At 35.4% G+C, this 15,499-nt stretch overlaps 1 protein-coding gene across 1 annotated transcript in view; it reads left to right on the top strand.

Moving 5' to 3' along the window:
- Positions 1–15,499, top strand: part of cnksr2a (connector enhancer of kinase suppressor of Ras 2a) — a 100,230-nt gene that overhangs the window by 17,934 nt on the left and 66,797 nt on the right. Inside the window, 2 exon segments of the mRNA XM_016274228.1 lie at positions 4,631–4,794; positions 11,874–12,076. Of these exon segments, the coding sequence (XP_016129714.1) occupies positions 4,631–4,794; positions 11,874–12,076 (367 nt within the window).

Below are 15,499 nucleotides of genomic sequence, written 5' to 3'. Positions count from 1 at the left end.
TTAATATAGACTTTCCATGTCAAATAGATTCTGTTATTTTGGGCTTTCTATTCATCAGAAATTCCTGAAAAAGAAATAGTCATGGTTGCCACAATGATATTCATGTCACGACACACACAAGGATAACAGGAACTAAGGAGCGAGGAGATGAGGAATATACGAAAACAGCCTTTAATCCATAGAACACAGGGTACATCAACACTGGAGACAGCAGGAAACACATCCACGTAACGAGTAGACCAGACAAAAGGGAAACTGAACAGGCAGGAACTTAAATACAAGGGTAACGAGGATAATAACTAGACACACCTGGAACAAATTGGAAACATTTAGGAGGGGGGCTCTCTGGAGGCCTCTAGGAGCAGGGTTACCTCCAGACCTCCAGGGCGGTGCCCATTCGGGGACCCACAGCGGAGCAGGGAGCTCGGGGAGCCATGGCGGAGTAAGGAGCTCGGGGAGCCATGGTGGAGCGGGTGACTTGGGAGGCCATGGCGGAGCAGGGAGCTCGGGGAGCCATGGCGGAGCAAGGAGCTCGGGGAGCCATGGTGGTGCAGGCAGTTCAGGAGGCCATGGCAGGGCAGCCTCCGAGGCCACGGCCCCAGCCCCCACCTCTACGACCTCCCTGGGCTTAACTGGGGATCAGGAGCCCTTCCTGGGCTAAACTGGGAATCCAAAGCCCTTCCTGGGCTCAACTGGGGGCCAGGAGCCTTCCGTGGGCTATACTCGGGAACAGGAGCCCTCCGTGGGCTATACTCAGGAACAGTGAAGAGCTTACGAGAGGCTGGCACTGGAGGGTGCTCTGGAGAAGCAGGCACAGCAAGGCGCTTTCGAGGAGCTGGGGCTGGAGCCGACACTGGAGCGATCTCTGGGGTTGGGAATGGGGGACGGAGAACAGTCCCTTTCTCCTCATCCTCCTCTTTTGGTTAGAGGTGAATTGGGCGGCCGGCGGGCTTGCCACAGGAAAGGCCAGCAGGCTGGAGAGAGCTGCTGCCGGTGGGCTTGAGGATGCCATGGCCGGTGGGCTGGTTCTGGCTCGGGGCCGGATGCTCTCCAGACACCGGAGGATCACTTCCCTCCAGCTTAATCCCATGGTGTCTGGGAGGTCCACGGGGCGATGGTAATTGGCCCCGTGCCAGAACAGCGAGTTGAGCGCGTCGTCGTCTAAAGCGATGCCACGGCGAGCCTGCAGAACTCCCAGGAATACTCAACGAAGGGGAGATCCAGACGAGCTAGGGCTGTGAACTGAGCGGCTGCTTCCATTGCTGCGGAGGAAAACCGGGAAACAAAAAACTTTTAAAACGGAAATAAAACAAGGGGAGTGGGGGCGCCACTTACTTTTCTGTTATTGGTCTGGTCTTCTGTCACGACACACACACACGAGGATAACAGGAACTAAGGAGCGAGGAGATGAGGAATATACGAAAACAGTCTTTAATCCATAGAACACAGGTTACATCAACAATGTACAGCAGGAAACACATCCACGTAACGAGTAGACCAGACAAAAGGGAAACTGAACAGGCAGGAACTTAAATACAAGGGTAACAAGGATAATAACTAGACACACCTGGAAAAAATTGGAAACAATTAGGACAGGAACAGGAAGGACCAAATAAGGGCATGGAAACACATGGGGAACAAAAAACACACAAAACAGAACAAAGTCTGACAATTCAACATTGAAAATGGTAAGAAATCAGCAGCAAATCAGCATAATAGAATGCTATCAGAAGGATCATCTGACACTGAAGACTGGAGTAATGATGCTGAAAATTCAGCTTTGCCATCCCATAAATAAATTATATTTTAAATTATGTTAAAATGGAAAACAGTTATTTTAAATTGTAATAATAGTTTATTATATAACCATTTTTTTTTTTACTGTATTTTTGATCAAAGAAATGCAGCCGTAGTGAGCATAAGTCAGCATTTGAACAGTAGTCAATCTCAACAGAACATGAGGGTTAAAAGAGGAAATATACTATATTTGGTCACAATTTTATAAATAATTAGTGCTATTAGCCTATAATGTCTCTAATTATTTTCCTTTTTGTGCCTCTGTGCACCCTTAAAATTATTACTTCATTTTCTGTAAAAAAAACAAAACAACAAAAAATATTTAAATTTGTAATATAATAGCAGACATTTTGGTTTTTAACCAAAGTTTAAAAATTTACAATGGCTATAAGTATCAACCAAAATTTCTGGATTGGTAAAGGGTCATCGCTTGAATTCATGATGGGGCCTGAGACAGAATTTTTAAGGGACCTTTCTTGTTACAGGTATATTCTTAAGATTAACAATGGGATTTCACATTCTCTCTGCTTTTATTTCATTATTTTCTTTCTAAATCACTTCATCCTGTTGCCCACACATCATTATTAACAACATAAGCTAACAGTTAATTGTTCACTGCACCTGTCTAGTATGTGAATCAGAGTCACAGCATCAGCAGAAGTTAGTCATCTCGCATTCACTTTGAGATTATCATCCTCAGCAGTCCCGTCCAAGTTAAATTCAGACCTCAGATCACCAACTAATTATCTAACAAGTGAAGCAGTCTCTCATTAATGAGTCCGATATTGTTTATGAACAGTAATGACAGCTATTGTTATTCTTGCTGTCTTGGCCAATGAGTTTTGTCCCTTCCTGTTAATGAGCTGGATGATGATAGTTGCATTAGATTTAATTATTTAAGGGCAGTTAGTGAGATTAAAAAGAGTTCCGACGACCTTCCTTCTTCCATACACTATTATAAACACATGCACATGCTTTAAGCAAAATATGTAAATCCTGCAGTTATGTACATTGGGTCGAACAGCAGCTGTTCGGAGAGCGCGGCTGCTGTGAGATGTGCCGTTGGGCGACAGAATGCCCAAGACTGACAAATGCAGTCCAACAAGTGTGTAGCATTACTGAGAGTGTGTGTCATCACCTGTTTGATGGTGACAGTTGTGAATGGTGGTGTTTTCGAAGCTTTCTAGATCACTTATTCTTTATTAGTCTATTCCTCTGTATTTATAGTCTTCGTAGCCACATCTATCCTGTATAGCTGACGGTAGCTTTATTATTTTGATTTATGTGCGCATCCTATCAGTTTTCAGAGGCATTACTGTAGACGGTGCAGCAATCATTTCTGATTTGATTTAGGACGGATTTTATTCTGGACACGGAGCTTTCTAGACTGATATAGATCTCAAAATGGCTGAAGTTATGTTTTAATTTAAACCAACTGTTTCTGTCCATCACAAATCTATTTACATGCAGCTTTTTTTGGACAGTTATGTTTCCTTTCCATCAAATGTACTTCTCGCTCAAACATAGGAAGGTTGCGATGTGGCTTAGCTCTCAATTACTGTCAGTTTGATGGATATGCGACATAGTTAGGGTGGAATACAGGTTGTCAGTCATCATGTATAAGTGTGGCATCCATTGCATTTCTTATTTGTCACTGATTTTGGGGTAAACAGAGTCTGAAGAAGATGCATTTATTAAGATTTTGTGCTGCACAGACATTTGGCATGCACAAACCTGATTATATTATAATTCATTATCAATCACCGCTGCTTTTCACACAAAAATGAAAATTTGCTGAAAAAGTACTGACCCTCAGGCCATCCAAGATGTAGATGAGTTTGTTTCTTCATCAGAACAAATTTGGAGAAATTTAGCATTACATTACTTGCTAATCAATGGATAGATAATCCACAATAACTCCAGTCCATCAATTAACATATTGTGAAAAGTGAAAAAAGCTGCATGTTTGTACGAAACAAATCCATCATTTTGATGTTTTTAGCATCAAACCATTGCTTCCAGCTAAAATATTTATCCTCTATCCATAATATTGCTTCAGGAATGTTGCTGAATCAGGAGAGGAATATGCACAGAAAGCACGGTTTAAAAGTAAAAATGCAATGCTAAATTTCTCCAAATATGTTTTGATGAAGAAACAAAATCATCTAGATCTTGGATGGCCTGAGGGTGAGTACATTTTCAGCTAATTTTCATTTTTGGGTGAACTATTCCTGATTTGAAATCAATTACACCAAAGTGGATATAAATCTTAGTTTGCGCATTATGCGATCTATGCAGTGTAGTAATGGGCACTTTTATGTTTATGTACTGTATATGGCAATATTCATTTCTGTGTTAGACAATGCAGAAGTCTAAATTACTCTGTTATTTGCCTAAACCATTAATAGTGGTCAAGTGAAAGGTTTTAGAAATTAATTAACAGAAAATACATAAATATTTATTTCATAAACCTTGCACTTGTCCACTGTTATCGCTTTGATGAGCAATTATTAACTGTTCAGCACCATCTGCATGACTCATGGGCTCTCTAACAGAAACCAGGTCAATGCTTAATTTACCAGTTATCTTCACGCAAGGGGGTGTGGGAAATATTAGATACATTTATTATTACTTTTATGATATATCATCATCTTGTACATCCTAAATTCATCTCTAAATGTTCCAATATAGTAGTAATAAGACCGGTCTTATGGAGGACATCTTCATTTGGGCACTTTAACCATAAATCCCACATACTTTGGGATGTTCTAATTTTGCCGATGCAAATTAGAAATGAGCCTAGATTGCTGCTATTTTCTTGATGTTCCTACAGGTCTGGATGACTGCTTGCAGCAGTATATAAAGAACTTTGAACGGGAGAAGGTAGGAGGTGACCAGCTGCTGAGGATCACCCATCAGGAGCTGGAGGATCTGGGGGTATCCCGCATCGGACACCAGGAGCTGATCCTGGAAGCTGTGGACCTGCTGTGCGCTCTGGTGAGAGTCTTCACGCTTCTTTATGCGCTTGATCCTTCATCTGCTGTTCAACACCCCGTCAGCTGGCGGACACTGCGTCCCCTACTGCACGATGTTGACAAAGATATCAAGATCACTTTGAGAAAAACAATATCACATTCTGAAAAGACTACAGTTGTTGAAATTGAAAATGACTCTATTTACTAATTTAATGACTTGGACAGGTATCATGATTTCACACAATATATCAGGGAAAAAATTTATAATAATAATAAAAGTATAAATGATATAATTAAATATGAAAAACGAATAATAAAATTAGCCAATGACTCAATGTACTTATTTAATCAATTTACATGGTCTTATTTTGCTTAACATATCAGAAGAAAAAGACAAAAGTAACAATTAATTACTTAAAATAAAAATATTAAACATTTAATTAATATGAAGTATAAATAAATAAAACAAAAAATTACCTATTTCTTATTTCACATAATATATCAGAAGAAAAGGAAAAAAATAACTTACAGTTAAAAAACTGAATAACTTAGTTAAAAAAATAATATTAAACATTTAAAATAATATGAATGAGTGTTAACATAATAAAATAAAACAAAACTAATCAATGACTCTATTTAAATATATAATCAATTTACATAATCTTATTTTGTACGATATATCAGATGAAAAAGGCAGAAAATGTAAAAATCAAATAACTTAAAAATAAAAATAATAATATAAAACATTTAAATAATATGAACAAATATAAAATATAATAAAGCAAAAAATTACCTATTTCTTATTTCACATATTATATCAGAAGAAGAAAAAATAATAATATTAAACATTTAAAATAATATGAATAAATTTAAACAAAAAAACAATAAAATAAAAAATAATTATAATGAAAGGCAAACAATGTAAACATCAATAACTTAATCATTAAAAAATCATTAAAAAAATTATGAATAAATATGTATTAACAAACATGAATACATTTACCATAAATCAATTGAAAATGTTGGAGCCTCTTTTTCAAAATCCAGTCAAATTATTATTCTGTTTCCGTTTGAAAAACATCACTTTACAGAAGTGAAATAAGTTGCGAATGTCATGTTCTCTTAAAAGTCGCTTAATAATAATATTGCTCTCCTGGGAAAGATTTCCACAGATTTGTTCTCAAAATGCCACTCAGTCGGTATTTAAATGTGGCTTTTTGCTAGGTGGATTTGTTCCTGTGGCCTTAATCTGTATCTGCTCTGTGTGCGTGTGCGTATGTGTGTCTTGACAAATTTTTATTGCTGTGTGACGTTCCACGGCTTGAAAATGATTTTCAAAAAGGTACCAAGAGTACAGACAGTGTGGGAGATGGGAAAAGGATTTAAGCTGAAATTTGCTCTGCACCGCTTGAGCTTTTTACATTATCTAGCATTTAATAACTAGCTTTCCATCTAATTCTCTCTCTCTCTTCCTCTTCCTCTCTCTCGAATTAAAACAATGACTTACCAGCCCACGCTTTCAGATTGTCAGCATCATGACGGGAGGGAACAGACGACAGGATGATGTTTAGCGCATCCGTGTGAGCTGTCTCACGTGCCGCCCAGCCTGAGTCTCTCCTCAACCTGTCCTTTTGCTCTTTTTTTTCTATCTTCACTTCAACTTGTCTTTCTAAGAGATATGTTTCTTGTTGTCTTTTCCTGAGAATGAATTTCAGTGTAGAGTTAACATTAGGTGAACTATAATGAGTGTGAGGTTTTGTGAGGGACTGTGAACCACTGGCCTGTGCTGCTGACATTTAGGAGAGCATTAATCATAAATAGATGAGTTTGCTGTGCTCTCTATCTGCTCTGAACACTGATCCCAAATCAGAGCTGATGACATTCACGTTACACAGCCCTTGTGAATGTCAGCCTGTAGACACGTGCGTATGAAATTAGACATATTGTACATCTCGGATTTCATATAAAAGCTGCCTCAGCTGTACAGTTTGAAAGCCACTTTTTAATTTAAAGGAATCATTCAGTGAAAAAAATTCAGATTCTCTGATTATATTTCTTGGAGCACAAAATGAGATATTTTGCAGAATGTTCCTGCTGCACTTTTCTCTTTTTCATGTCGTTCCAATCCTGTATGACTTGCGTTCTTCTGCAAAACACAAAAGATGATGTTGGTAGTCAAGCTGTTTTTTTGTAAACAAACAAACAAACAAAACATACATTTATTAAAATATCTTATTTTATATTCCACAGAAGAAAAAGTCAAACTTGTTTGCAACAACACAAGGGTGAACAAATGATAGAATTTTAATTTAAAGGTCACTGTCCCTGAAATGTTTTGCTCTCAGATCTCATTTGCAGCATTTAATTTCCTATTTAAACTTATTAGAAATTCAGAATTTAACTTTTAATCACTGAAAGATGAAAAGAAAACACTATTTGAAATCTGTGTGTTGAATTTGTTCACGTTGAAGTTAGTGTTACTGAATACCGATCAACAAATAGTACAACAAATTGGACATTTACATAGGGCATGTCAAGGCCAGTACAGTATATTGTTAACTGTATAACTATTATATTCATTTTCATTTTTGAAATAAAGCTAAATATAAAGCTAAATAAAATAAAATATAAATATTAAATTAAAAACAAAAAAAACTTAAAATAAGTAAGCTGAAGTATGAAAATTAGTATAACTGAAAGAAATATATAAAAAATTACAAATATTTAACAAATTTACAAAAAAATAAAATGAAACTGAAAACGTAAAAATATTTTTTACAAATCAGAATATTAATAAATACTGTAATAGTATCAAATTAATACTAAAATAACACTGGTCAAGACTTGATGAAGCAGGTTTGAAACAATAAGATTGTGAGTAAATAATGAATAATTTAAATTTTAGAGACAAAATGTGCAGGAAAGAACAATGCCACAAACTTTCTTATTCAAAACAAAAACTCGCTGAGAGAAAATTACTTAAACACTGTAAACAATGAAGCATCCTGCGGCATTGTCTTGTGAGCATGGTATTAATTCACTAAGGTACCGTTTCCCCACTGTTAGTTGTCTTTGAAACCATCACAGACACAAATTCGCACAAATATTGATGGAAGCCAGAGAACTGTTGAGTCCTTATTGTTTGACAGCATATTGACCTCAGAGACACAGAGCGGCACACTCTCTCCTTTCCCGCCTCTCTAAACTCTCAAAGGCTGTCATTCTCTCACTTATTTGTTTATCTCGCTCTTCCCCTCCATATTGCTTTATCTTTCTGTCATTGTGGTGTGTGTTATCTGCTGCATTCATGCAGAGAGCTTCTAAATAGATTAGCATGGAGGATTCCCCCCCCCACATCGTCTGCTCCACTCACAAGCTGATTAATGTGTCTTTTGTGTGTCTGTGTGTGTTGTACAAACCTGTTTTAGTGTTCCAGGTGTGTGTTTATTACCTGTACTTGTACTTTGTGAGTGAGTGTGTGTGGGATTTGTTCTTCGGACAAGATGGAGCACATTACTCTCATCGATCTCCTACTGATGTGAGAGGAGATACTGATACACGCTTTACGTGCACACACACACACACACACACACACACACACACACACAAGTTTTTCTATCATGGTGTGCACATTCTATTGACTTCTGTTGTTTTATGCTGAATTAATTATATTTTTATCCCCTAAACAGCCCTCACAGATACCTTTCTCCATTGTTTTAAATAAGACTTTTGTGTTTATTAAGCCATTAACATATTTTGTGAGCAACTCTTTATAAAAAATAATGGTAATAAATGGTGACAGTTATTTTATATATTTATATAACAACACAAAATAAAATATGAAACTGTATATATATATATATATATATTAGTGCTGTCAAACGATTAATCGCGATTAATCGCATCCAAAATAAAGGTTTTTGTTTACGTAATATATGTGCGTGTACTGTGTACATTTATTATGTAAGACGCTTCGCGTCATGCCTAACAACGCCCTTCAGCCGTGATTTATTCACTATACAGCACGGCCTCGAGTACCTTGTTGCTTTTATAAAACGCTTACCACACAATAAAAAATATTAAAACCAAAAATGTATGTATTGAAATGTTACTTTTTTGAAGCAAGTTCGTTAAATGTTGTCCTTCCGCTAAAAAATTGTTCCTGACAGCAACAGTAAACTGCAAGAGAATGTTCCGAACATGCCTCATCTAATGGAGCTTAAATAAAAACAGAGAATAGGAGCTCTTATCCGCTGTCATTTTTTTTAACACCATATATGATATTTTCTCACACACATCCGCTTATCTCTCAGCATGAGAAAACGTCTGTTTTCTGTCTTTTAGTTTTAAAACAGACCGATTCGCGGCACAGCGCGAGTTTGCAAGCGTCATTACAGTGTAAACTGATGGACATCCAGAATCATACATGAAACAGAAAACTAATAAATACAGTAATATTCCCTCCTCACTTCGGAAACTGTAGGCTTTCACACAGACGCGCACACACATCAACATATCTTCATATGAGAAGCGTTTATTAGATGGGGAAAGGTCGGGGTCTCAAAATTAAAGATGAAAGGTGCAACTTAACGCCAGCATGGGTCACTCATACTTCATTAAATAAATAACAAACAGTTAATTCTGCCGAAATACATAATAAATGAAACCGTTTTGATGCTATATTATTGATTGTTTATGTTGCTAAGGGTGTTGCTCAGTGATACACAGAACCGTTGGGTGAAGCGGTCATAGCCATGCTGTATCGTGAATAAAACACACCAATCCGAATCGAGGAATTGAACTAACCGTTTTATAAGTAAAAATAAATACACACACATACAGTAAATATTTAGAAAATATTTACATGTGTTTACATGTATATATTTATAGTCATATAATTTATATTATATATAAATATATTTAATATATAAACGTAACATATTTTTTTTAAATATATACATGCATGTGTGTCTATTTATATGTACGGAATAAATATACACAGTACACACCCATATATTATGTAAACAAAAACTTTTATTTTGGATGCGATTAATCTCGATTAATCTTTTGACAGCACTAATATATATAAAAATGTGTATATTATTATTTATCACACAGACACAATGTTTTAATTTAATTGATAAATATTAATGTCATAATTTTATATTTAATGTTTTAATTTTAAGGTTATATTTTTGTTTATATCAGAAATTAAATTTCAATAAATCAAATTATATAACTATTATTTATCAGGAAAATTCTACATTAAATGATAAAATATTACATATATTTCTTTTCATTATTTCTTCAAATAATAACAATGTATGCTGTTGTGCTTATTCAGATAGGATTAGAAAAATAATTATGTATTTCAATATTATAATATATCTTATATATATACTTTCTATAATATAACATTACTGTTTATCAATATATACACACACATAATTTTACACACACACACACACACACACACACACACACACACACGTGTGTGTGTGTGTGTGTGTGTGTGTGTGACCCTGGACCACATAACCATTTATAAGTAGCAGGGGTATATTTGTAGCAATAGCCAACAATACACTGAATAGGTCAAAATTATAGATTTTTCTTTTATGCCAAAAATTATTAAGATAATACGTAAAGATTATGTTATTTGAAGATATTTTGTAAATTTCCTACCATAAATATATCAAAACTTAATTTTTGATTAGTAATATGCATGGCTAAAAACTTCGATTCGAACTTCAACTATCGATTTTCTCAATATTTAGATTTTTTTGCACCCTCAGATTCCAGATATTCAAATTTATTCAAATTTATTCAGCTTTCAGATTATATTTTTATTTATATCAGAAATAAAATGTGTATATATAAAATTGAATAACTATTAATTATCAGGCAAATTATTGATCGTATAAAGACACAATCAGTTAATGGATTTACAAGACTGTGGGATGGATAAAAATAAGGATAAGGATGTTATTACCTCAACAAAATGATCTTGTGGCCACGACATATGACGTTCCCACGAGTTGAACCGAACATGTCCCCTCCCGGTCAGCGTATACATCACCTTCTAATAATGCAAAAAAAGATTTCTGCGAGGGTTACGGTTAGAGTTAAAAGTCAATAGATTGAAAAACAAATGTGTGTTTGTGCTCTTGAATGTATGTGCATAATGCTGCGTTTGATCAGTCTCTGCCCCTTGATCAGTGCTATTTATGCAGGAACATGGTAATTTGGTTGTCTGCCAAAGGCACCTGCTGCGACCTCACTCTGACACAAACACAGACATCAGCAGTTTCGATTTAAGATACGCCAAAGAGGCCTATAGAAGTAAACGTGCATATGTGAAAACTAAAGTTTGCTTTTTGGCTTTGTTCTGGCATGTTTTTTGTCAGATTTAGATATGCAGATTTGTCTGAGCTGACTGTGTTATCTCAGTGCGGAGCGTGGCGTGTGTAAGCTCCTATCAGCTGGCAGCAGAGACTCTCAGTGCATTATTCATAGCCTGAACTTTATGTTCTGTCTCCACCCACTCAACGCACCTCTGCATATGAAGCACTCACTCTTTCTCTCTCTCTGCCAGGTGCTGAATATTCATTTGGGATCTCTGAGTGATCTTGAGGGTGTGAGTTAGAGAGAGAGAGAGAGAGCGAGAGAGAGAGTCTCTGCCAGTGAAAGATGTTTAATTTAATTTTATTTAATTTTATTTAAGTTTAACTTTTAAAAAGTATTAAATTCATATAAAATTGTATTAATTTTATTTTATCCTATTAAAATAATTATTAATATGAATATTAAATTAATTTAAAACAATATTTTCTTCAGGCAATTAACATTCAGAATTTGTTGTTACAAACTTTCCTTTTCTAGTTTTACTTGCGCAGTTTGCACAATTACAAAGGTACAACTTCTGCCATGCCAATAAAGCGCAATAAAACTGAAATTGAAAACAGAGAGAGGAGAATTGTAAATCTAAAATGGAGACAGAAGAGCAGGGAAACGAAAAGCAATTCTGATTGAGTCATTCCTGCAATTGTTTGCCAACCAGTTTTGTCACTAAAACATTTCATAGTCTTTATCTCTGTTTGACAGAACTACGGGCTGGAGACTGAAAACCTGAAAACTCTCTCTCATAAGCTCAATGCCTCTGCCAAAAACCTGCAGAACTTCATCACGGGCCGCAGACGCAGCGGTCATTACGACGGCCGGACGACCCGCAAACTGCCCAACGATTTCCTCACATCTGTGGTGGACCTCATCGCTGCTGCTAAGAGCCTTCTGGCCTGGCTGGATAGGTTAGTCCTGCTAAGAGCCACATACACACCAAATCAATTCATGATTTAATACATACTTAACATAAATAAACACAGATTCGATTTAATTTATTCAAATTCAACCGCATTGGTCAAGGTTTTAAAGCCTTACTTGTTGGAGTATAGCCAAATTCAGTGCCCTCTTCCTTAGAAATGGTATGATATCAAATAAAGATTTAAAGAACGACCTTAAAGGTTAATAGTGGGCTTATTCTGAGCTCCAGAGTCTTATCATCTTTCGTTGTTGATAGTCAGATGAATGCTGTTGTGACGTGAGCAACAGACTGAGATTAACCGATTAATCTGACATTTATATATTTGAGTAATTAGATCTTGAATACTACAAAAGTAGTACAAAATATTCAGCTAAGATGCGTTAAATTGATCAAAAGTGATAGTAAAGACATTTTTAATGTTATAAGATTTCTATTTCAAATAAATGCTGTTCTTTTGAACGTTATATTCATGAAAAAATCTAGAAAATAAATTTATACTGTTTTCCACAAATGTATTAAGCAGCACAACATTCATAATAATTAGAAATGTTTCTTGAGCAGCAAATCATTATATTAGAATGATTTCTAAAGGATCATGTGACACTGAAGACTGGAGTAATGATGCTGAAAATTCAGCTTGGCATCACAGGAATAAATGACACACTCTCAAATAGTTATTTTATACTGTTATTTTATATTATAAAAATATTTCATAATATTTCAGTTTTTTTTATCAAATAAATGCAGCCTTGATGAGCATAAGAGACTATTTTCAAAAACATAAAATCGTATTGACCAAAACTGTACATAATGAAATTATGAGAGTTTTAGTCTTGGTTTTTATGGATTAGTATGGATTTAAGATGTATTCCTACATCGGCATCCTTTGTTGTTCCTTCCTGGGCCATTGATTTTGGGCTTAGTTTCAGAGATGTGGCTGTGATTCCTGGAGTGTTATTCCAGGAACAGCAGAGGGTGTTGATCCAGGAACATTTCCTGTTTGTGTAAATCATGTCATGCACGGTCTTCCCTCCAGTCAAGGGATGGCACTGCGAATTGTAGTGACACTTTGTGTGGCAGGGTGGGCAGAAACAGACTTGGGGTCTCTTGTGTGGTGTGTGCGAGGTCAGCTTTTGTCTGCTCAAATTCAATCATGTTGAATTGTACCTGATTGCTGTTTCCCCTCAGCAATCAGGTACAAGTATGAGTGAAGAGGTCTTATATAAAACAGACTCTGTCTCTCTCTGTAACTCAGCTTCTTTCGGTTCAAGGTTTTAACCACATGGCTTCTGTTCATGTACAGTTGTCTTTAGATTGTGATTTCTTTATGATGTATTGATGAGCAATGTTTCAGAGAGAGCGATATGTAAGGAAAGTGAGAAATTGAACATTTCTGTCCAGCAGTTGTAATTTTTTCTCACAAGCAGGTCCACATGGAATTTTGGTGCTTTTTGTGAGGAAAAATCAGTAGAAATTATGTTTTCACTGAAAATTTCACATCCATTGATTCTCTATGTCAGTGGATCTCAACCTTTTTGACTCAAAAGCCCCCCACTGTCCAACACAATATTTGAAGGCCGCCTATATCTATCTATCTATCTATCTATCTATCTATCTATCTATCTATCTATCTATCTATCTATCTATCTATCTATCTATCTATCTATCTATCTATCTATCTATCTATCTATCTATCCATCTATCTATCTTATTAAAAGAAGCTTGAGTGTCAATATAGATAGATAAATTAACAACAGTTATTTTTTTGATTCTAGATGTTTCAAGAACTATTTGTTCTTCACCAAAAACCACTTTTCTATCATATATTGTACATTATTGCAAAATTTGTCATCAGGATAATGTTGTCTAGCTCGCTAACGTAAAGGTTATTTTGTCGAATTAGCAAAAAAAAAAATTATAGACTTGAAAGCATCAGTAAGAACAAACAGTAATGTTTTGCATCATATTCCTTTGTTTTAAAAAAATAAAAAAATATAAATCATTATAGCAAAAATTAAAATGTGACCCTGGATCACAAAACCAGTCATAAGTAGCGTATAGTTGGCAATAGCCAACAGTACATTGTATGGGCCAAAATTATTGATTTTTCTTTTATGCTAAAAATCATTTGGATATTAAGTAAAGATCATGTTCCTTGAAGATATTTTGTAAATTTCCTACCATAAACATATTAAAACTTAATTTTTGATTAGTAATAAGAACTTCATTTGGACAACTTTAAAAGCAATTTTCTCAATATTTTGCAACCACAGATTCCAGATTTTCAAATAGTTGTATCTCAGCCAAATATTGACCTATACTAACAAACCATACATCAATGGAAAGATTATTTATTCATCAGATGATGTATAAATCTCAATAAAAAAAAAATGACCCTTATCCTTATGACTGGATTTGTGGTCCAGGTTCACAAATGCATTACTAAAAATAAATATATATTTTATTTGTTGTAGCAAATAATGGCACAGCAATTAAAAGAACTTGGCCAGCAGAATATATATACAGTCATGGTCAGAATTATTGGCACCCTTGGTAAATATGATCAAAGAAGGCTGTGAAAATAAATCTGCATTGTTAATCATTTTGATCTTTTATTTTAAAAATTCACATAAATCTAACCTTTCATTGGAGAATAAGAATTTAAAATGGGGGGAAATATCATTATGACATAAATGTTTTTCTCTAATACACATTGGACACAATTAACAGCACCCTTTTATTCAGTGCTTTTTGAAACCTCCATTTGGCATAATAACAGCTCTTGAGTTTTCTCCTATAATGCCTGATGAGGTTAGAGAGCACCTGACAAGAGATCAGATACCATTCCTTCATCCAGAATCTCTCCAGACCCTTCAGATTCCCAGCTCCATGAAGGTGCTTCTCTAAGGTTTTCTGACCCTGAGACTCAACTATTTTCTGCAATTCTCCAGCTGTGGTCCTTGTAGAGTCTTTAGCCACTCAAACTCTCCTCCTCACCGTGCATTAGGATGATATAGACACACGTCCTCTTCCAGACAGATTTGTAACATTTTCTGTTGATTGGAAATTCTTAATTAATGCCCTGATGGTGGCATTGGGAATTTTCACTGCTCTAGCTCTTTTCTTAAAGTCACTTTCTAATTTGTGAAGCTCAATTATATTTTGCTGCACATCAGAAATATATTCTGTGGTTTTTCTCATGTGACGGATGATTAAGGGAATTTGGCATTTGTTTTCCCTCCTATTTATATTCCTGTGAAACAGGAAGCCATGGCTGGATAATTTCATGTTCATAATCACCCTGGTATGCTCAAAATTGTAAATATGAATGGGAATATACTTCACAGATATTTTACTAATTTCTAGGGGTACCAATAATTGTGTCCAACGTGTATTTGAAAAAAACATT

Source organism: Sinocyclocheilus grahami, unplaced genomic scaffold, assembly GCF_001515645.1.
Source record: "Sinocyclocheilus grahami isolate Dianchi unplaced genomic scaffold, SAMN03320097.WGS_v1.1 scaffold85.1, whole genome shotgun sequence".
In the NCBI taxonomy this organism is placed as follows: Eukaryota; Metazoa; Chordata; class Actinopteri; order Cypriniformes; family Cyprinidae; genus Sinocyclocheilus; species Sinocyclocheilus grahami.
This window is presented reverse-complemented; position numbering and strand designations above follow the sequence as displayed.